We start from the raw sequence: 19,421 nt of genomic DNA on the forward strand, positions 1-19,421 counted from the left end.
GTAATGTAAAACAAGGTACAAGGTGTCTATAGGACAGGGGAGATTTTGAATTTCTGCTCACACTAGTGGACACTGGACACTTTTGGATTGTGTGAGGCCCACTGAATATCTGAGCGCTATGTCACAGGCTCGATGGCACAGCTGTGACCAAAGTGACTAGAGGATAAGTGAGATTTTGAATTTCTGCTCACACTAGTGGACACTGGACACTTTTGGATTGTGTGAGGCCCACTGAATATCTGAGCGCTATGTCACAGGCTCGGTGGCACAGCTGTGACCAAAGTGACTAGAGGATAAGGGAGATTTTGAATTTCTGCAGACACTTGTGGACACTGGACACTTTTGGATTGTGTGAGGCCCACTGAATATCTGAGCGCTATGTCACAGGCTCGATGGCACAGCTGTGACCAAAGTGACTAGAGGATAAGTGAGATTTTGAATTTCTGCTCACACTAGTGGACACTGGACACTTTTGGATTGTGTGAGGCCCACTGAATATCTGAGCGCTATGTCACAGGCTCGATGGCACAGCTGTGACCAAAGTGACTAGAGGATAAGGGAGATTTTGAATTTCTGCAGACACTTGTGGACACTGGACACTTTTGGATTGTGTGAGGCCCACTGAATATCTGAGCGCTATGTCACAGGCTCGATGGCACAGCTGTGACCAAAGTGACTAGAGGATAAGTGAGATTTTGAATTTCTGCTCACACTAGTGGACACTGGACACTTTTGGATTGTGTGAGGCCCACTGAATATCTGAGCGCTATGTCACAGGCTCGATGGCACAGCTGTGACCAAAGTGACTAGAGGATAAGGGAGATTTTGAATTTCTGCAGACACTTGTGGACACTGGACACTTTTGGATTGTGTGAGGCCCACTGAATATCTGAGCGCTATGTCACAGGCTCGATGGCACAGCTGTGACCAAAGTGACTAGAGGATAAGGGAGATTTTGAATTTCTGCAGACACTTGTGGACACTGGACACTTTTGGATTGTGTGAGGCCCACTGAATATCACAGCGCTATGTCACAGGCAGAAATTGGCTAGTGTATCACAAACTACAAGGTGTATGTAGAATTGGGCAGAGTAGGAATCTCCCTAGAGTGCAGGTCTGTAAGAACGGAACATGTCCTCGACTTATTCTCACAGAGTGACACAGATAGCTTCACTGTTGCTGTGATAACAGCCGTTACACGGTACTGTGTGAGGAGCGTACACCGCTGTATGGTGTGAAAAAATGCACGCTCAGTACCTCAGCAGGACAAAAAAAAAAAATTGGGATTGCTTTTAAAAAAGCAGTTTGCAGAGCAGTGGGTAAACAGCAATGCAGGAATGTCAGGAAGCCTTAGAAGGCAGCCCAACAACCAACACCACTGATACACCACTATATAGCCTCCCCTTGCACTGCACACACAGTGACTGGTGTGTTGTACAGGCAAAATCGCTAGCAGCAGAAGCAGTTTTTGGTGTCTTCCCTGCCTAACGCTCTCCCTACAAAATCAGCAGCAGCAGCAGCTCTCTCTATTCTGAGATCAGCATGAGTAACATGGTGGTCGGCGTGCACGCCCTTTTATACCCCCTGTGACGCCCCCCAAAGCAAGCCAATCACTTGCATGCCCTTCTGAAAGATGGTGGTGACCCGTGCCTATGTCATCACGTTGCCCACAGTGTCCGTGGATCCTGATTGGCTGAAAAAGAGCGCAAAACAAACTTTTGAAACGCGACTTTGGCGCGTAAGCCGCCGACCTCGTGGCCGACCTCATCCTAGGGTCGGGTTTCGTTTCATGAAACCCGACTTTGCCAAAAGTCGGCGACTTTTGAAATTTTTCGACCCGTTTCGCTCAACTCTAGTTAGGAGTGTTCAAATCAAGAAAATGATAAGGGTGCCCATACTTTTGCACCGGTCAAATTTTGTTTAAATGCAGATTGCACATTTTCTGTTAGTACAATAAACCTCATTTGAATCCAGAAATATAACTGAGTCCATCAGTTATTAGATATATGAAACTGAAATAGCTGTTGCAAAAACCAAAATTGTTATAAAGAAAAAGGTTAACATTAATAGGGGTGCCCAAACTTTTACATATGACTGTAACTACTATAATACTGCCCCCTATGTACAAGAATATAACTACTATAATACTGCCTCCTATGTACAAGAATATAACTACTACAGTTGTGGCCAAAAGTATTGACACCCCTGCAATTCTGTCAGATAATACTCAGTTTCTTCCTGAAAATGATTGCAAACACAAATTCTTTGGTATTATTATCTTCATTTAATTTGTCTTAAATGAAAAAACACAAAAGAGAATGAAGCAAAAAGCAAAACATTGATCATTTCACACAAAACTCCAAAAATGGGCCAGACAAAAGTATTCGCACCCTCAGCCTAATACTTGGTTGCACAACCTTTAGCCAAAATAACTGCGACCAACCGCTTCCGGTAACCATCAATGAGTTTCTTACAATGCTCTGCTGGAATTTTAGACCATTCTTCTTTGGCAAACTGCTCCAGGTCCCTGATATTTGAAGGGTGCCTTCTCCAAACTGCCATTTTTAGATCTCTCCACAGGTGTTCTATGGGATTCGGGTCTGGACTCATTGCTGGCCACCTTAGAAGTCTCCAGTGCTTTCTCTTAAACCATTTTCTAGTGCTTTTTGAAGTGTGTTTTGGGTCATTGTCCTGCTGGAAGACCCATGACCTCTGAGGGAGACCCAGCTTTCTCACACTGGGGCCTACATTATGCTGCAAAATTTGTTGGTAGTCTTCTGACTTCATAATGCCATGCACATGGTCAAGCAGTCCAGTGCCAGAGGCAACAAAGCAACCCCAAAACATCAGGGAACCTCCGCCATGTTTGACTGTAGGGACCGTGTTTTTTTCTTTGAACGCCTCTTTTTTTCTCCTGTAAACTCTATGTTGATGCTTTTGCCCAAAAAGCTCTACTTTTGTCTCATCTGACCAGAGAACATTCTTCCAAAACGTTTTAGACTTTTTCAGGTAAGTTTTGGCAAACTCCAGCCTGGCTTTTTTATGTCTCAAGGTAAGAAGTGGGGTCTTCCTGGGTCTCCTACCATACAGTCCCTTTTCATTCAGACGCCGACGGATAGTACGGGTTGACACTGCTGTACCCTCGGACTGCAGGGCAGCTTGAACTTGTTTGGATGTTAGTCGAGGTTCTTTATCCAACATCCGCACAATCTTGCGTTGAAATCTCTTGTCAATTTTTCTTTTCCGTCCACATCTAGGGAGGTTAGCCACAGTGCCATGGGCTTTACACTTCTTGATGACACTGCGCACGGTAGACACAGGAACATTCAGGTCTTTGGAGATGGACTTGTAGCCTTGAGATTGCTCATGCTTCCTCACAATTTGGTTTCTCAAGTCCTCAGACAGTTCTTTGGTCTTCTTTCTTTTCTCCATGCTCAATGTGGTACACACAAGGACACAGGACAGAGGTTGAGTCAACTTTCATCCATGTCAACTGGCTGCAAGTGTGATTTAGTTATTGCCAACACCTGTTAGGTGCCACAGGTAAGTTACAAGTACAAGAATATAACTACTATAATACTGCTTCTATGTACAAGAGTATAACTACTATAATACTGCCCCCTATGTACAAGAATATAACTTCTATAATACTGCTCCTATGTACAAGAATATAACTTCTTTAATACTGCTCCTATATACAAGAATATAACTACTATAATACTGCCCCCTATGTACAAGAATATAACTACTATTATTATACTGCCCCCTATGTACAAGAATATAGCTACTATAATACTTCCCCTATGTACAAGAATATAACTACTACAATACTGCCCCTATGTACAAGAATATAACTACTATAATACTGCTCCTATGTACAAGAATATAACTACTATAATACTGCCCCTATGTACAAGAATATAACTACTATAATACTGCCCCTATGTACATGAATATAACTACTATAATACTGCTCCTATGTACAAGAATATAACTACTATAATACTGCCCCTATGTACAAGAATATAGCTACTATAATACTTCCCCTATGTACAAGAATATAACTACTATAATACTGCTCCTATGTACAAGAATATAACTACTATAATACTGCCCCTATGTACAAGAATATAACTACTATAATACTGCCCCTATGTACAAGAATATAACTACTATAATACTGCTCCTATGTACAAGAATATAACTACTATAATACTGCCCCTATGTACAAGAATATAACTACTATAATACTGCTCCTATGTACAAGAATATAACTACTATAATACTGCCCCCTATGTACAAGAATATAACTAGTAAAATACTGCTGCTATGTACAAGAATATAACTACTATAATACTGCTCCTATGTACAAGAATATAACTACTATAATACTGCCCCTATGTACAAGAATATAACTACTATAATACTGCTCCTATGTACAAGAATATAACTACTATAATACTGCCCCTATGTACAAGAATAAAACTACTATAATACTGCCCCTGTGTATAAGAATATAACTACAATAATACTGCCCCTATGTACAAGAATATAACTACTATAATACTGCCCCTATGTACAAGAATATAACTACTATAATACTGCCCCCTATGTACAAGAATATAACTACTATAATACTGCCCCTATGTATGTCCATTATAATTTTATAATAATTATAATTTTCCTTTGTGCCCTGGGATACTGTGATGTCTAGGAGTACGAGCCTGATGATGTTGCTGTTCCCCCATATTCATTACTGTACTCAGTGTAGCAGAATATACAATGTAACATTTCACACAAAACAGAACCAGCAGGAACCCAAGTGTAAAAAGTAAAGGTTTAATATAAAAAATGTGTATTTACAAGGCAGTTTTTAAACTGTAAAAAAATGTGTAAATTTATCACAGGATATAAATCTCTTGGCTCTGGCTCGGATATTGGGGGACAATTTATACAGAATATTTACAGGCTTTAGTTGACACAGAAATCACAAACAAAAAATATCCGTCCTGAACTTGGAGAAATGGCCGATTGTAAGACATGCAGCCGACACGAGGACTAGAATGAGTGGATACCATCGTAGTTACCCAGGAGGTAAAGGGGGCGCTCATAGTATTAACCAGCGGATGTCCGGGTTCAGTATTGCACTATACAAACCATGTAGAGGACACGTCTCATACTTTCCCTCCACATTAATTTGTGTAAAGGTCAATCACATTAGTACATGATTAATGTTATACACAGAATGTAGAATAATTGATTATTAATACAGGGACCATATTATTGTACCATACAATTAGATTATTAAATGGAGAAATTATTACATCATAAAGTAAGAGCATGGGGTAATAATTGTATAATGCAGTCGGAGTGGGGGGGCTGTATGATCGGTCAGAAAGGGGAAAATAAGTAATTCAGGAACAAAAAGGTCTAATAATATGTAAGACTAACGGGGTAATATTTGTACCACAGAGTTCATAATTGCATCACACAGCCAGGGTTAACTATAGCACCTACCATCAGGTTGGGTGGTGGACCATAGTGAGAACAAGGGTGACTATTGTGTCTAGTTAAAACGGGGAACCTACAGTCAGAGCAGAAAGATGATTATTGTACCTACAGTCACAGCAGAAGGGCTCATACTCACATGCGAGAAACTTGGGCGAGTCTCGAACGTCAATACCCGGCACTGCCGCGGGCACTCAGATCGGAGCGTTCAGCTGCATAGAAATACAGGCAGCTGAACACTCCGATCCGAGTGCTGTCGGCAGTGCCGGGTATTGATGTGCGAGACTTGTTCTCACATGTGAGCACGAAAGGTGATTATTGTACCTACAGTCAAAGCAGGGGGTGATCATTGTACCTACAGTCAGAGCAGGGGGTGATCACTGTACCTACAGTTAGAACAAGGGGTGGTCATTGTACCTAGATTCAGGGCAGAAAGGTGATTATTGCACCTACAGTCAGAGCAGGGGGTGATCATTTTACGTACAGTCAGAGCAGGTGGTGGCCATTGGACCTAGAGTCAGGGCAGGCGATGATCATTGGGCCTACAGTCGGGGCAGGGGGTGATCACTGGAACTACAGTCGGGGCAGGGGGTGGCCATTAGACGTAGAGTCAGCAGGGGGTGATGATTGGGCCTACAGTCGGAGCAGGAGGTGATTACTGGGTCTACAGTCAGGGCAGGGGGTCATTATTGGGCCTACAGTCGGTGATTATTAGGCCTACACAGTCGGGGCAGGGGGTGATTATTGGGCCTACAGTTGGAGCAGAGGGTGATCATTGGACTTAGAGTCGGGGCAGGGGGTGATTATTGGGCCTACAGTTGGAGCAGAGGGTGATCATTGGACGTAGAGTCAGGGCAGGGGGTGATTATTGGGACTACACAGTTGGGGCAGGGGGTGACTATTGGGCCTACAGTCGGAGCAGGGGGTGATCATTGGGCCTACAGTCGGGGCAGGGGGTGATAATTGGGCCTACAATCGGGGCAGGGGGTGATCATTGGGCCTACAGTCAGAGCAGGGGGTGATTATTAGGCCTACACAGTCAGGGCAGGGGGGTGATATTTGGGCCTACAGTCGGAGCAGGGGGTGATTATTGGGCCTACAGTTGGGGCAGGGGGTGACTATTGGGCCTACACAGTCGGAGCAGGGGGTGATTATTGGGCCTACAGTCAGAGCAGGGGGTGATTATTGGGCCTACAGTTGGGGCAGGGGGTGATTATTGGGCCTACAGTCAGGGCAGGGGGTGATTATTGGGCCTACAGTCAGGGCAGGGGGTGATTATTGGGCCTACAGTCAGGGCAGGGGGTGATCATTGGGCCTACACAGTCAGGGCAGGGGGTGATTATTGGGCCTACAGTCAGGGCAGGGGGTGATTATTGGGCCTACAGTCAGGGCAGGGGGTGATTATTGGGCCTACAGTCAGGGCAGGGGGTGATTATTGGGCCTACAGTCAGGGCAGGGGGTGATTATTGGGCCTACAGTCAGGGCAGGGGGTGATTATTGGGCCTACAGTCAGGGCAGGGGGTGATCATTGGGCCCACACAGTCGGAGCAGGGGGTAATCAATATGTAACAGAATTACATGGCGGGCTGTGCCATGTCTCTGATTACATGTTTCTATATATTAATGTTCTTATATAATTTCCATGGAGGCGAATGCGCTTTTCTTCTTGATTTCAGCCGTTCTCCTATCCCTGCCCCCGTGTGTAGAGCTTCATGATCATTACACTGGAATATTTTCTATTATTGCTTTATTTCCCTCTGGAATGTGATTGACTGTCCATCTCAGCCTAAAATACTGAGGTGCGAAAGAGGCCGGAAGTTGATGACATGACCCTAAGAGCCGTGTGTGACAAGAGGTGCGGAGCAGCTGTGCGTTCATGGAGGAGATGCCTCGGCCCCAGGGACACAATATGGCTTTTCATGACATGAGAAATGATTGGCACAACATATGAGCGACATAAGAAACGTGACACGACCGGAAACGGAGTATTTACACCGGATGTAAACAATGCTGAGGCTGCGATGGCCGCGGCGGTGCGAAGAGTCAGTGCATTAATGAGCAGCTTGTATCCCGTCTGCGTGACTGTGTGCGCCTTACATCGCAGCGGTTTGTGTGTGACAAGTCCTTGCTGAAGGTTTGCTATTACCCTCCGCACAAAAAACTTGGGAAATTCTTAGGATAACGTTTATTTTTGGGCAGTTTACAATCCACATCCGTCTTGGATCAGGGGAAGGATGTGGACACTGGAGGAAGGAGAAGCGAAAGAAGAAGGAAAATCAGCAGGTATAATAATGACCGATTGTGGACGTCTGGAAGACGCCTCCTGAGGTGTGCCGCCCTCCATCTTACAGTCGCATATCTCCTCTCCTCCGTTCCTTTTACTTGCTTGGCAAGCGTCGAAGTCCTACAGTCACCACAATACTCTGCGGATTGTCCTATAATAGTCTCCGCTGCTCCCGCCGGGATTGGCGGGATTCACAACTTGTGCTTCATGTTAGGACATGAGATTTAGGAATTTGTTTTCCTCTGCCAACGTGCTAAGCATCGAGCTCATATCCCCTATGGCCATATTGCTTATCCCAGCTGGGACAGAAGGAAAAGTCAAAGAGTTTCTAGGAGTCGTGAGGCGAGAAGAGTTTTGGGAAAGGTTTTGGAGAAGGCCAGGACTTATGGTCCCTGACATGAGACTGGAGTGGTCCCCGTCATCCATCATAGAGTCGAAGTCTATGACGGGAGGTTGATCCAGACCTTGAGAATCCACCACTGTGCTACTGACCTGATTGACTCCTGGAGATGGCATGGTGGGCACCTGCCGAACTGAACAGTCTGGTGCAGAATTATAATTGCTGCTCCGGTCAAACACCTGTATTTGGCCTGAGTAATACAGCAAACCATTGTCTTTAGTGTTAATACACGAGGTGGACTCTAGTTCCTCGTTGGTTCTTTTCGGGGTGGCTTCTGCTGTTTGCTGGCAGGGACTCTGCTCACTTACTGAGCTCCTCATAAACGTGGCAGGATGCCCTGAATGTAAACTCCTCAGCCTGTTGGGGGGATGAGGTGGAGGCCTCGGCTGCATCAATACGTTATTAATGCCCTGACCCGACAATGGCATGTTATGGAACAGGTTCGGGTTACTTGGGTTGGGATAGGGGTTTGCTGGTTGAAGGGTCTGATGATTAGCCTGGAAATGATTAGTTTTGCGCACATCCCGGCTGCCGTTCATCATCATCATGTGCTGGTTATTACTGGCTGCGTTACTCTGTGGTGAGGACACATGATGGCTAGGTCTTTCTAATACATTGGATGAGGGCGAGAGTTGGCATTGGCCATCACTGGGGACTCTTAACGTCTGTGGAGACTGGTTAAAGCTCTGCTGCTGGTTGTAACTGATGCCGGGGTTTTGGCACAGGTTCATCTGCTGTTGCCTGTGCTGAATGTAATGAAATCTCTGCCCATTGGCAGTACAGTCCCTTTGCGCCAGATCTTGCGGTGCTGCCGGCAGATTATTCGCACCGGCCTGGAATGGCTGATGGTTGAAGTTTTGATACTGGCTGAAGTTTTGCGTCTGCTGTACGACCGCCAAGTTCCCTTGTATAAATGTCTGTTTTGGCACATCAGGGGCGAGATCTACGGTACCAGAGCTGACTTCATTCCACTGAACTGGCATGTTGTTCTTCTGCAAGTCCGAACCTGTGATCCGACACTGGTTCTGTGCAGGCTGCAGATAGCTCTTCATATTACTTTGGAAATTTGGAGGCTGATTACTGAAGGCAGATGGAGGTTTCTGCTCTGCCGTTCCTCTGTTCTGAGACTTAATATACTGGACGACATCGTCCGGCAGCACAAGGTCGTCCTCACCACCAGGGACGTCCATATCAGCTGGGATGCCTTCCAGGATGACGTTCTCGCTGATGCTCGGTGGCCGTGGAGAGTAGATATGTCTGTGAAGATTTCCATCAGAGCGGGCGTACTGCTGGAGGCCGATGTTCCTCTTGTCCACGGCTTGTGAAGGGTGCAGCGTATTCATGCTGTTCATGCTGTGGAAACGCTGAACCCTTGGTAGATGTTGGCCTTCTAGTCCCGCTGCCATCCTGACTGGGTCACTGGCGCGTCTTGTGTCGTTTCCAGGAACCTGATGTGGAAACATCGGTACTGGCGCATTACCCAAACCATCACTGCATCGTCTTGGACCCATCTGCTGCCTGAATGCGGGCAGGGAATAGTCTGATCCATCCATCAAGGACATCTTGCTTCTTAAACTCATCTTCTCCATATTGTGCAGGGGTGTAGGCGGCGGGCCGCCTGTCGCTGCTGCATACTTGGCCTTCAATCGATACTGCTGTGCAGGAGTCAGATTTAGCAGCGTGGGCAAACCATTATGTTGGCTGGCATCACTGGATCTTCTGGACGCATCGGTGGAGATGGGGTCGTAGGAATCAGCAGAGCTGGCGTTGTTCTGTCTCCCGCAAAACTGAGAGGCTTCACTTGAACGGCGGCTGGAGAAATACGGGGAAATCCCAGAGGATCGCCGACTGGTGTACGCGGAGCTGATCGTGCTTGTGGCACTGTCACGTCTGTCATTTAACTGGTTCAACATCGTGATGTCACTCAAAGACAAGTCTGAGATTCTTGGGTTTATATTCACACCGCCCGGGACACCGAGATTGTCAAATGAAGTACCTAAAAGAGAGAAGAGCAAAACTTGTCTTAAAATTGTGCCTTGGAGCAGCGCAGTATCCACAGCTCTTATAGGATAGACCAACAATAGCCAATCTTGTGGGGGTCCGACTCTGGGAGCCTCCATGGACTAGCTGTTTGGAGGGTCCGGTGAACACTGCAGCCTCCTCTGCATGCCATCACCTTAGCAATGGCTGTGCGGGTATCGCAGTGTTGTCCCATTGAAGGGAATGGGTCACTGCTGCCATTACATCGATGACATGCAGGTAAACGGGGGCTTCTTCAGCACTCAGAGCTTCGTGGTCTCTTCAGAGTCGGACCCAGAGCAATCGGAAATTGATGGCCCATCCCTAGGATATTCAGAACCTGGAAAACACTTTTTAATTTTGCAATAAAAAGCTTCAACAAAGCGATAAAATACAGAAGAAAATTGTTGAAAATAATAGGGAACCAAATGATAAATTGTAAAAAGCCCTTGCATTATCATCTCCATCATGCACTGTATTATTGATGCTGGGGTCCCAATATAGTGACTAAAGATGAGCAAACAGATCCACAGAACCCTGGTCCAGCAGCTACGTCAGTAGTGTATGGCCACCAGACCAGAGCCCTGTGTCGCCTCCTACCTGCTGGGATCTACAGGACCCTGGTCCAGCAGCTACGTCAGTAGTGTATGGCCACCAGACCAGAGCCCTGTGTCGCCTCCTACCTGCTGGGATCTACAGGACCCTGGTCCAGCAGCTACGTCAGTAGTGTATGGCCACCAGACCAGAGCCCTGTGTCGCCTCCTACCTGCTGGGATCTACAGGACCCTGGTCCAGCAGCTACGTCAGTAGTGCATGGCCGCCAGACCAGAGCCCTGTGTCGCCTCCTACCTGCTGGGATCTACAGGACCCTGGTCCAGCAGCTACGTCAGTAGTGCATGGCCGCCAGACCAGAGCCCTGTGTCTCCTCCTACCTGCTGAGATCCACAGGACCCTGGTCCAGCCTCTACAGTACGTCGGTAGTGCATGGCCACCAGACCAGAGCCCTGTGTGAGTTGTGTCCTACCTGCTGGGATCCACAGGACCCTGGTCCAGCCTCTACAGTACGTCGGTAGTGCATGGCCACCAGACCAGAGCCCTGTGTGAGTTGTGTCCTACCTGCTGGGATCCACAGGACCCTGGTCCAGCCTCTACAGTACGTCGGTAGTGCATGGCCACCAGACCAGAGCCCTGTGTGAGTTGTGTCCTACCTGCTGGGATCCACAGGACCCTGGTACAGCCTCTATGTCGGTAGCGCATGGCAGCCAGACCAGAGCCCTGTGTGAGTTGTGTCCAACCTGCTGGAATCCACAGGACCTTGGTCCAGTCTCTTCGTCGGTAGCGCATGGCAGCCAGACCAGAGCCCTGTGTGTCGCCTCCTACCTGCTGGAATCCATGGGAATGCTCTTGATTACTAGACCGACTTGTGTGCGCCACGCGAGTGACACCTACTATTTATAGGAGGTGCAAGGAATGTCAGACAGAAGGTGAATGTTCCGAGGGATCTGCTCCGGTGGCCATGGAGGAGCGACGTAACCGCAAGACCAGTGTTCTGTGGATCTCCTTGCTTATCTCTAATAATGACCAGCCTTCCGCCCGCACCCCGGAGATGTGCGATGTCACCTCCCCCCATTTTTCTTGAAGCACAGTCACAGGCGTCACTACTAAGGGCACATTTACATATGAAAACTGCGGCATTTAAACAACCGCCGATCGGCTTCATACAACTTACTGTGCCTGTTGTGAGTGTGTAGAAATCGTGTTATCGGCAGCGCATTCTGGCTGCATGGAGCGATGTGCTCCTGAAAAAAATCTTTTGAGCAAACTTAAAAATGATTTCATGAGACAAAAAAGTGTTTTGCTCATTCTTCCATTGTTTGGCAGCTTGTTCACACTGGCGGACATTAGGAAACAAGCGCTAGGAACACTCGCTCCCGATTATCGTCCTGAATGGGCCTTATAACTGCCAGTGACAAGGTAGGGTAGGCATTGGCTCGGTTAGGGTAGGGTAGGTATTGGCTCGGTTAGGGTAGGGAAGGGTAGGGTAGGTATTGGTTAGGTTAGGGCAGGGTAGGGTAAGTATTGATTCTTTTAGGCCAGGGTAGGGTAGGTGTTGGCTCTTGCAGGGAAGGGTAGGCATTGGCTCGGTTAGGGTAGGGCAGGGCAGGTATTGGCTCAGTTAGGGTAGGGCAGGGCAGGTATTGGCTCGGTTAGGGTAGGGCAGGGCAGGTATTGGCTCGGTTAGGGTAGGGCAGGGTAGGTATTGGCTCGGTTAGGGTAGGGCAGGGTAGGTATTGGCTCGGTTAGGGTAGGGCAGGGTAGGTATTGGCTTGGTTAGGGTAGGGCAGGGTAGGTATTGGCTCTTTTAGGCCAGGGTAGGGTAGGTATTGGCTCTTGCAGGGCAGGGTAGGTATTGGCTCTTGAATGGCAGGGTAGAGTAGGTATTGACTCTGTTAGAGAAGGGCAGGGTAGTGTAGGGAAGGTATTGTCTTTTTTAGGGTAGGTATTGGCTCTGTTAGTGCAGGATGTTTGCTCTTTTACGGCAGGATAGGGTAGGTATTGGCTCTTGCAGGGCAGGGTAGTGTAGGTATTGGCTTTTTTAGGGTAGGGCAGGGTAGAGTAGGTATTGGCTCTGTTAGTGAAGGTATTGGCTCTTGTAGGGCAGGATAGGGTAGGTATTGGCTCTTTTGCCCCCGCAGGAGCTGCAGATTATATATAACAGCGGCCTCTCCTCCTCGGAGCTCCAGCATCACGTACCATTTCCAGAGATGGCTGGGAATTTGGTGTTCCTGGCAGGTGGAGCCGGATTCATGAATGAGCACGATTCCTTCATTGTCTTCAGCTTCTCCTTCTTGAGCTGCTCCAGTCGCTGCACCGCGGTGCCACCTTGTTTCCTGAGCTGCAAACCCACCATGGCATTACCCGATGAGATGGTGGAGTCCACCACGGGGCTGGTGTCCTCCAAACCGAAGATGTCCCCCAGGCCCCCGTCACCGTGAAACTCTACTCCGCTGTCAGTGTTGTTGGCGTTGCCAAGTGGAGATGGCTCACTGCTGCAGGACGACTGGCCGCCAGGGCTGGGCTGTATCTGAGGGACAGAACATGAGGTTAGTACCGGAGGAGAACGGCGGCGGCGACACATGCAACATGCATGGGGGTCATCAGAGCGGGATGATGAGGGCTGTAGGCGGCATGCACCAGCAAACGTCCCCCAGATGGACTCTCGTATTCATCACTACATCCAGAACCCGGAGGCTCAGAGGAGACCACCAGTCATATCTGTGAGGCTTCTTCACCGTGCCGCACCAGTTTGATGCAGTCTGTTTCTATTTTTCACGGTTTTCAATATCTCTGCTTGCAGCCAGCAAGTTAATTTATTGGCGAAAAGCTAAAATTCCATTAGAAGCTACAGCATGTCTCCTCACACAGATGAGGCTTTGTTACAATGAATCGGTGTTGTATCTTTTCAACAGCTTCATCTGGAGATACAGTGTAACAAATCCATCTCCTGTGTGAGTGGGTGAGGCTTTCACTGAGAATTTCTCTTCACTTACAGTAAGCAGAGATTTAAAAAAAAGGGAAAAACAATTGAAACACGAAGGGCCCGATTCATTTTTGCATTTTGTCTTTTGCACCGTTTTTTTTTACATTTGCGTCTATTCTGAGCTCCATTTTCTGCTGGTTTGTCTGTTTTTTTCTGTGTTCGCTCTGTTTTGTAATTCGTATGTTTGCGACAAATTCATTATTTGTGTCGTTTTAAAAAGCCGCACAGTCCACGCTCGGAGATATTTTTTTTTTTATAATTATTTTTTATGCTCAAAATTTTTGCACAATTGTTAAGAGTTGTGTGCGACATTAACAGTTCATGCGACTTTTTGCTCTAAAAGAAAAGACAAAAATAAAGAGAATTTTTATTTTGCACATATTGAACCCGCAGGCGTCATTTTAACAAATTTGTTGCTAAAAAAAAAAAGGCAAATAATTCAAGAGAAAAAAGAAAAGTGACTTAAAGCCCCGTCCCCCCACAAAAAAAGAAAATGCCAAAGATGAATTGGGCCCAAAGTTCTTTAGAAAGTGGTAGAGCTTTTCATGGTATAATGAAGCCTTGATGTCATTAATATCCTAAATAGGAAGAATCAATGTCTCTTCTGATACTATAATTTAAGGCAAAATTGGACCCCAAATCTTTAGCCATTGGGGTCCCAGCACTGACGTCTCTCACCTTGATAAGGTCTGTCCTTAGGAAAGTGTTAGAAAAGGAATAGAAAGAACAGGAGTAGTAGTTAGTAAGAGACTGAGGTAGTCCAAGTAATAGGAACATCATTAGGAAGATATTTATGATGGTTTTATGGAATGGCCGGTGCCAAAATCAACCAAGTCCTAAGTTTACTTTAAAAATAAGTGACCCCCTTCCTGACTCCATAACATCCACCCCGTGGGGCCGCGGTCATCCTTTGTACCTAGGACGGAGTGCTGCGGCAGAGGACGAGGCGGCTTGGCGCAGCGCAGGATGAAGCATTACAGATTGCAGCCTGCTCCCATCCAGACATGAATGTATCCGCAGCCAGAACCTTCCGCAGCTTCGCGCTCCCGCCAGAGTAATGTGGATATAAAGTACCGGCCTCATCTGCGCCTCAACCGCTAAAGTAAACGGCATCTGAAAATGCCTCCAATCCATACCAGACCTCCGACAGCTGGTAATGCGGCAATGAGCGACACTACAGGTCACAGATCTGCTGTCACAAGGCTTTAGATACGCCGCAGACACCGTCCCTGTCACCGCTGTACAGTGGCACGGAAAAGTCTGTGCACCCCTGGTCAAAACTACTGTTATCCTGAACAGTTCAGCAAGTTGTAGATGAAACGATCTAAAAGGCCTAAAGTTACACATGACACATTTCCTTTGTATTTTAGGCAAATATATTTATATTTTCATCTTTTACATTTTAAAAATTACAAAAAGGAAAATGGTCTGATGCAAAAGTTTTGGCACCCTTGGAGATTTGTGCACTCAGATAATTTTTGGACCCTAATTATCCTGTTAGGGTTATGGCTCGTTTTAGGAGTTTCCCGGTGATGAAAATTTCCAGCTTTATAAAAACCCAGCCTCCTCTAACCTTGTGCCAAAACCAGCAGCCTTGAGATCTTCTAAGCAGCTGCCGAGCACTCTGAGAATGGTGGAGACCACAAAGCAGGAGAAGGCTATAGGAAGATAGCAAAGTGTTTTCAGGTTGCCCTTTCTTCAGCTCGAAATGTAATTATAGGAGTTGTCCACTACTAGGACAATCCCTTGTTGAACTAAATCTTTGGCCCTCATAAAATAAAAACCTATACTCGCCTCCCATGTCGGCGATCTTACAGCGGATGTCTGCACTCGCGGTCCCAGGGCTGTGATGCAGTGTTGTGACACTCGATGTCCGGCGCCCAATCAGCGCTGGTGTCACAGTCTCCACCTTTGTATGGATTGAACATGAAGAGGAAGTCAGGGATCAGCTGACTCCACATCGCAGCAGAGCTTCAGAACCGCAAGTGCCGACACTGCTGGAAGGGCGCCAACATGTGAGGTGAGTATAGGTTTTTTTTAAAAATTTATTTATGGGGACAAAACATTTAATTCAAGAAGGGACTGTCCTAGTAGTGGACAACACCTTTAAGAAATGGCAGTTACGAGGAAGAGTGGAGGTCAAGATAAGGTCTGGAAGACCAAGCAAAATTTCAGCGAGAGTTGCTCATAGGATTGATAGAGAGGCAAATCAGAATCGTCGCTTGACCGTAAGACTTTCAAAAAGATTCATCAAGACCCTGGAGTTGTGATACATTGTTCTACTGTTCAGAGACACATGCACAAATATGGCCTTTATGGAAGATTCAAAAGAAGAAAACCTCTCCTGCATCCTCACCATAAAAGTCAGCATCGGAAGTATGAAAAGAAAATCTAAACAAGCCTGATGCATTTTGGAAACAAGTCCTGTGGACCAATGAGGGTAAAATAGATCTCTGTGGCCACAATGATTAAAGGTGGAGAAGGGCACCGAATTTTAGGAAAAGAACATCTTGCCAACCATTAAGCATGGGGGTGGATCAGTCAGGCTTTGGGGTTGTGTTGCAGCCAATGGCACGGGGAACATTTCACGGGTAGAAGGAAGAATGGATTCAGTGAAATTTCCACAAATTCTTGATGCAAACATAAGACCATCTGTAAAAAAGCTGAAGGTGAAAAGAGGAAGAGCATGAGGAAGAGGAAGGCTTATACAAATGGAGAATGATCCTAAACACACATCACAATCCACAATAGACCTCAAAAGGCGCAAGATGAAGATTTTACAATGGCCTCACAGTCCCCTGTTCTCAACATCATTGAAAATCTGTGGTGAGACCTGAAAATAGCAGGGAAAGCGAGACGCCCAGGAATCTCACAGAACGGGAGGAATTCTCCAAGGAAGAATGGAGGAAAATCCCTCAGAGAAGAATAGGAAGACTCTTGTCTGGCTGCAAAAAGTGTTTACAAGCTGTGATACTTCTAAAAGGGGAGATACTGGGTACTAACCATGCAGGGTGCACAAACTTTTGCACTGGCTCATTTTCATTTTGTAATTTTTAAAATGTAAAAGATGAAAATATATATTTTGCCTAAAATACAAAGGAAATGCGTCATCTGTAACTTTAGGCCTTTTAGATCATTTCTTCTTCAACTTCCTTAACTGTTCACAATAACAGTCATTTTGACCAGGGGTGCACAAACTTTTACATGCTGATGTATCTAATTGTGTCCCGCTGCACAACATCATTTATAAGGACGCCGCGCACTGTTACTCACCATACTGTCCTCCGTCTTGATAGTCCTAGACTGGAAGACGTCTTCTCTTCCTCTGAAGCCACCATTAGACTCTTCGTGTTCTGCGGACAGTCGGTAACCGGCCTCGCCGTCACCATTTTCCCGCGGCCCGGGTCTGGCGTCATTGCGCTGTTTCTTGGTCACGTGTGCGTCGGGGCCGTGCACGGTCTTCACGTGTTTCCGGAGAGAGCTGGGGTCTGTGTATCGCTTTGTACATCCTGGGATTTTGCAGATATAAGGTTTCTGGAAAAGTCAAATAACTAAATCTCATGCACTGAACCAATCCAGCATTAACCCTTTCTACAGGTATGTATTCTGCAGTACGCGGGGCTCTGATCTGCAGGACGCCATGCTGGTTGGGGGCAGCGGCGTCACTCTGGTCAATTGCTTTAATGACAAAGACAGTTTGGATTTTGCACATTTAGCACCGGACAGAAATCAATCCCACAACCAGGAATTCTCATCCAACTTCCATCGTCCAAGTCGCCCAGCCGCTGTCCGAATACTAAAGACGCCATCCACAAAGATCATTGCAGAAAGGAACCTGAAACTTCCTACCATACGTTTCTAGCTAGACGTAAAGTCTTTGCTTGCAGTCAGTGAACATTTGTGTCACCACCAGACAATGACCTATTGTTAAAGTCAGATTTTTATAAAGTTTTTTTTTATTAATTATTTTTTTGCAATTTTATTTTTTCCAAATCACAAAATTTCTTAAAAATAAAAAGCAAAATTCCTGAAATTTTCACATTGAACAACTGGGGCTTTTATCATTCTAATTTCTTATTGTTTCAGGAAAATCACATCAGCAGCAATAGACGGATTCAGGCCCCTTCTCATACTGACGCATCTAATGAGCGTGTGCGAAGCTGATCACTACGGGAGGAGAACTGGGACATCACCGGTGTGATTGGTGGACTCTGCTGAAAACTCTTCCTGAAAGGACAGGAACTAGAACATCAAAGACGGCCCCTGTGGCCAGCGGGAAAAGTCCAAGATTTCTAATTTAGTTGTTTCATATAGATTGAGATATGGAAATAAAACACATTGTTGAATTTAATAATGTAACTCAAGAACCTGATTTACACAATTTGTCATTTTCTGGTGCCATTTTCCCTGTCAGCAGGATTTCACCCCCAAACTATTTATGTGCACATTGGCCTCAATTCATCATTTGTTTTATTGGTGACTTTTTATGTTTGTGCCTAATTCATTCATTATTTGCACCTTTTGTTACATGGCATCTTTCAGCAGAGTTCACGGCACCCAACTATTTATATGTGCAGGCAGCTCTTTCAAAGACAAAGTCCAGCAATCCCTTTACATGTCCTGTCCGTTCCTCCATTATTGAGAAATCAACGTTGGAATTAATATGCAAATGAGGCTGAAGAGCTATGGTAGATCTCAAGCCACTGTCACTCCAGCTTTATTCACCACCCTGCGTCGCCTATTCCTGCCTGACGGCTCCTTTTCATGGAGTCACAGACGTATGGAGACGGTCAGTCAAGCAGAAGAAGCTTGTGCTTGGCAGGGAATAGAGCTGGAGTGACAGAGGCTTCAGATCTACCATAGCTCTTCTGCCTCATTTGCATTTTAATGCCAATCTTGATTTCTCATTAATGGTCCGGCCATGTCAAAGTATTGCTGTAGTTGTCTTTGGCAGCTCCACATGCACATATAAATAGACTGAGGGGTAAAATCCTGCTGATAAATTTACTGTAAATTTCTACTTTCCCCAAAATTATGTTTATTACAATGTATCATTTGTGTATCAATGTGAAGCGATGTATTGTTACAGTGTTTTCAGCTTCTGGATATAAATATGGCTTTCATTCACTGACAACAAACAGAGGTCTTGAAAATGGTAGAGTTTTTTACACAAAGTGTATTAGTAACAGACAATATATTATGCAGCTGAAAGGTTTGGATGGAAGGATCATTTATCTGATGATACAATGGAATCGTGCGTGCAATGAGTCGATGTCTAATATGGCGGCTCCGTCCAGCACCGTCGTGTGTCGCCATCGGGGCAGAGTATGATACTCAATGTGACTGCACCGTCTTCACCTCTGCTGCACTGAACACCACTCTGCTGCACCGAACTGAACACCACTCTGCTGCACCGAACTGAACACCACTCTGCTGCACCGAACTGAACACCACTCTGCTGCACCAAACTGAACACCACTCTGCTGCACCAAACTGAACACCACTCTGCTGCACCAAACTGAACACCACTCTGCTGCACCAAACTGAACACCACTCTGCTGCACCAAACTGAACACCACTCTGCTGCACCAAACTGAACACCACTCTGCTGCACCAAACTGAACACCACTCTGCTACACCGAGCACTACTCTGCTGCACCGAGCACCAC

The 19,421-nt window shown here is 46.2% G+C and overlaps 1 protein-coding gene and 1 long non-coding RNA gene across 4 annotated transcripts in view; one reads left to right on the top strand and one right to left on the bottom strand.

The window, feature by feature from the left end:
- The window catches only part of LOC141049150 (uncharacterized), a 66,207-nt gene extending 47,815 nt beyond the window's left edge, over nt 1–18,392 (top strand). Inside the window, exon 3 of the long non-coding RNA XR_012220264.1 lies at nt 17,839–18,392. This is a non-coding gene — a long non-coding RNA (uncharacterized lncRNA). The remainder of the gene's footprint in view (nt 1–17,838) is intronic.
- The window catches only part of GLI2 (GLI family zinc finger 2), a 160,143-nt gene continuing 145,547 nt past the window's right edge, over nt 4,826–19,421 (bottom strand). For all 3 annotated transcript variants that reach the window (XM_073545311.1, XM_073545312.1, XM_073545313.1), the window contains 3 exons: nt 17,026–17,286; nt 12,966–13,296; nt 4,826–10,188 (listed from right to left, as the gene is read on the bottom strand). In XM_073545311.1, coding sequence (XP_073401412.1) covers nt 8,003–10,188; nt 12,966–13,296; nt 17,026–17,286 — 2,778 coding nt within the window. In that variant the 3' untranslated portion in view covers nt 4,826–8,002. The remainder of the gene's footprint in view (nt 10,189–12,965; nt 13,297–17,025; nt 17,287–19,421) is intronic.

The sequence above is a fragment of the Dendrobates tinctorius genome, unplaced genomic scaffold (genome assembly GCF_039654945.1).
Source record: "Dendrobates tinctorius isolate UK_male_01 unplaced genomic scaffold, ASM3965494v1 ptg000143l, whole genome shotgun sequence".
NCBI classification, from domain to species: Eukaryota; Metazoa; Chordata; class Amphibia; order Anura; family Dendrobatidae; genus Dendrobates; species Dendrobates tinctorius.